This window comes from Manacus vitellinus, unplaced genomic scaffold (genome assembly GCF_001715985.3).
Source record: "Manacus vitellinus isolate BGI_N305 unplaced genomic scaffold, ASM171598v3 scaffold_151_pilon, whole genome shotgun sequence".
Lineage (NCBI taxonomy): Eukaryota > Metazoa > Chordata > Aves > Passeriformes > Pipridae > Manacus > Manacus vitellinus.
Window position 1 is genome coordinate 53,089 of NW_021939076.1, and position 1,949 is coordinate 55,037.

The following is a 1,949-nucleotide window of genomic DNA, read 5'->3' on the forward strand; positions in this document are numbered from 1 at the left end:
GAGCACCAAACCAGCGTGGCCAAGGGGCAGGAGGGGATCAGTGAGTGAGTGCTGAGGTTCGTGGAGGACACAGGCTCCAGGACACAGCTGATGGACACACCCAGACCAGCCCGTGGTGGGGACTGGGATTGTGTAAGAGCACCCTCTGTGCTGGCGTGAAGATGTTGTTGGAAACCATGGCCAGGGCCAGAGGCTGCAGCAGCCCCACAAAGCTGAGCCCATCCTCATGCCCCCCCACAGTTTGAGGATGAGATTCTGCGCAGGCTGGACAGTGAGGTGGAGGGCGGCCGTGGGGATGAGCAGTACAAGCAGCTTTTCAAGAGCATGTGAGTGTGCGGTGACGTCCCCACCTTCTCCCCAGGGCATGGACCTTTTGCTGTTACCATTCTCTGCCATCCCACTCCTCCTCACATCTGTGCCCTGACCTGGAGAATGCCTCTGGGGAGTGGGACCAGAGAGGAGGAAGGATGGTACCTGAGCACCATTATGTGCCCCCTGCACACCTCTGCTGCTCTGGCCAGCCTGCCGCTGCCTGCCCCCAGCAGTGCCCCTGCCCCAAGTGTTGTCCCTGCCCTTGGTGATGCTCCTGTCCCCAGTGATGCCTCAACCCCAGGAATTACCCTTGTTCTACCCCAAGAGTTACCCCTGACCCAGGAATTAGCCCTGCTCTGCTTTGGGACTTGTCCCTGCCCCAGGAACTACTCCATGCCCCACGTGATACCCCTGCCCCAGGTGATGCCTCTGCCATCCCCAGGCTTTACTCCTGCTCTGTTGTGCTCATCAGGTTCCCATGCAGGGTGATGGAGCTGTCAGGTCTCCCACCATCCTGGCCATGCCTGTGGGGGGTCTCACTGCAGACCAGGAGTTGATTTATGCCTCTTGTTGAGGGTCTTCTCTCTCCCAACTCCCAGTCCCTGGGAAGCCGAGCAGAGCAGTAGTGGGAGCACCGTGGAGCTGGGTGTGCAGTGGCACCCATGGTCCCCTCTCTTCCCCAGCCTGCTGAGCTGCTGCCAGAGACACTCTGAGATGGCCAAGCCCGGGACGGACTTTGTGGAGCTGGTGACTGCACTCCTGGAGCGGCTCCTGGACTACCGGGCTGTCATGAACGATGAGAACAAGACCTACAGCATGAGCTGCACCGTCAACCTCCTGGTGGGCACCTGTGCCCTGCCCCAGCTCCCTGAGGATGGCAGGGCTAAACCCCAAGTCCACCCAGCTCCCTGGGCTGGCAGGCTGTGGGAGGGGCTCACCTCCACTTTCCCACAGTCCCTGGGGCTGGCAGGGCTTGTCCCTGTGTCTCCCCAAGTCCCCTCAGTGCCCCTGGCACAGCATAGATGGGGAGCACCCACTGCCAGAGCCGGTGTCCCTTGGGAGTCGCTGTGCAGCTCCCTTGGGTAGCCCCTTCTCTGTGTGGGGACAGTCCTGGCAGCACCATGACCCACTGTGGGGGGCTGTGGGGGGCTGTGGCACCCCTGGGGCCACTCAAACAGCCTTGTCTGCTCTTCCCCAGAACTTCTACAAGGAGATCGACCGCCAGGCCATGTACATCAGGTGAGTGCAGCACCAGGAGACTGGCAGCACCTGGGGTGGGGAGTCCCGGGGCCCCGAGCTCCCCATGGGAACGTCAGAGCGGCCGGAGGGGCAGGGCTGCGCTGGCTGCCGGGCCCCACACGCGGTACCATCACTCCCCACACGACTCCATCGCTCCCAGGTACCTGTACAAGCTGAAGGACCTGCACATCAGCTACGAGAACTACACCGAGGGAGCCTACACGCTGCTGCTGCACGCCCGCCTGCTCACGGTGGGCCCGGAGGGGATGTGGGGGTGGGCGGCCGTGGTGACTTGGCGTGACAGGCCAAGTCCTGTCCCCTCTCCCCCATGCAGTGGTCAGAGGAGCCCAACACGGCCCCCGTGCCGGGCCTGCACGGCTGCCACCTGCACACCCAGC

At 63.0% G+C, this 1,949-nt stretch overlaps 1 protein-coding gene across 1 annotated transcript in view; it reads left to right on the forward strand.

Moving 5' to 3' along the window:
- LOC103762600 (dedicator of cytokinesis protein 2) overlaps nt 1-1,949 on the forward strand; it is a 49,352-nt gene that overhangs the window by 40,613 nt on the left and 6,790 nt on the right. The window contains exons 35-38 of the mRNA XM_029958417.1: nt 241-326; nt 996-1,152; nt 1,511-1,551; nt 1,712-1,802. Of these exons, the coding sequence (XP_029814277.1) occupies nt 241-326; nt 996-1,152; nt 1,511-1,551; nt 1,712-1,802 (375 nt within the window). The remainder of the gene's footprint in view (nt 1-240; nt 327-995; nt 1,153-1,510; nt 1,552-1,711; nt 1,803-1,949) is intronic.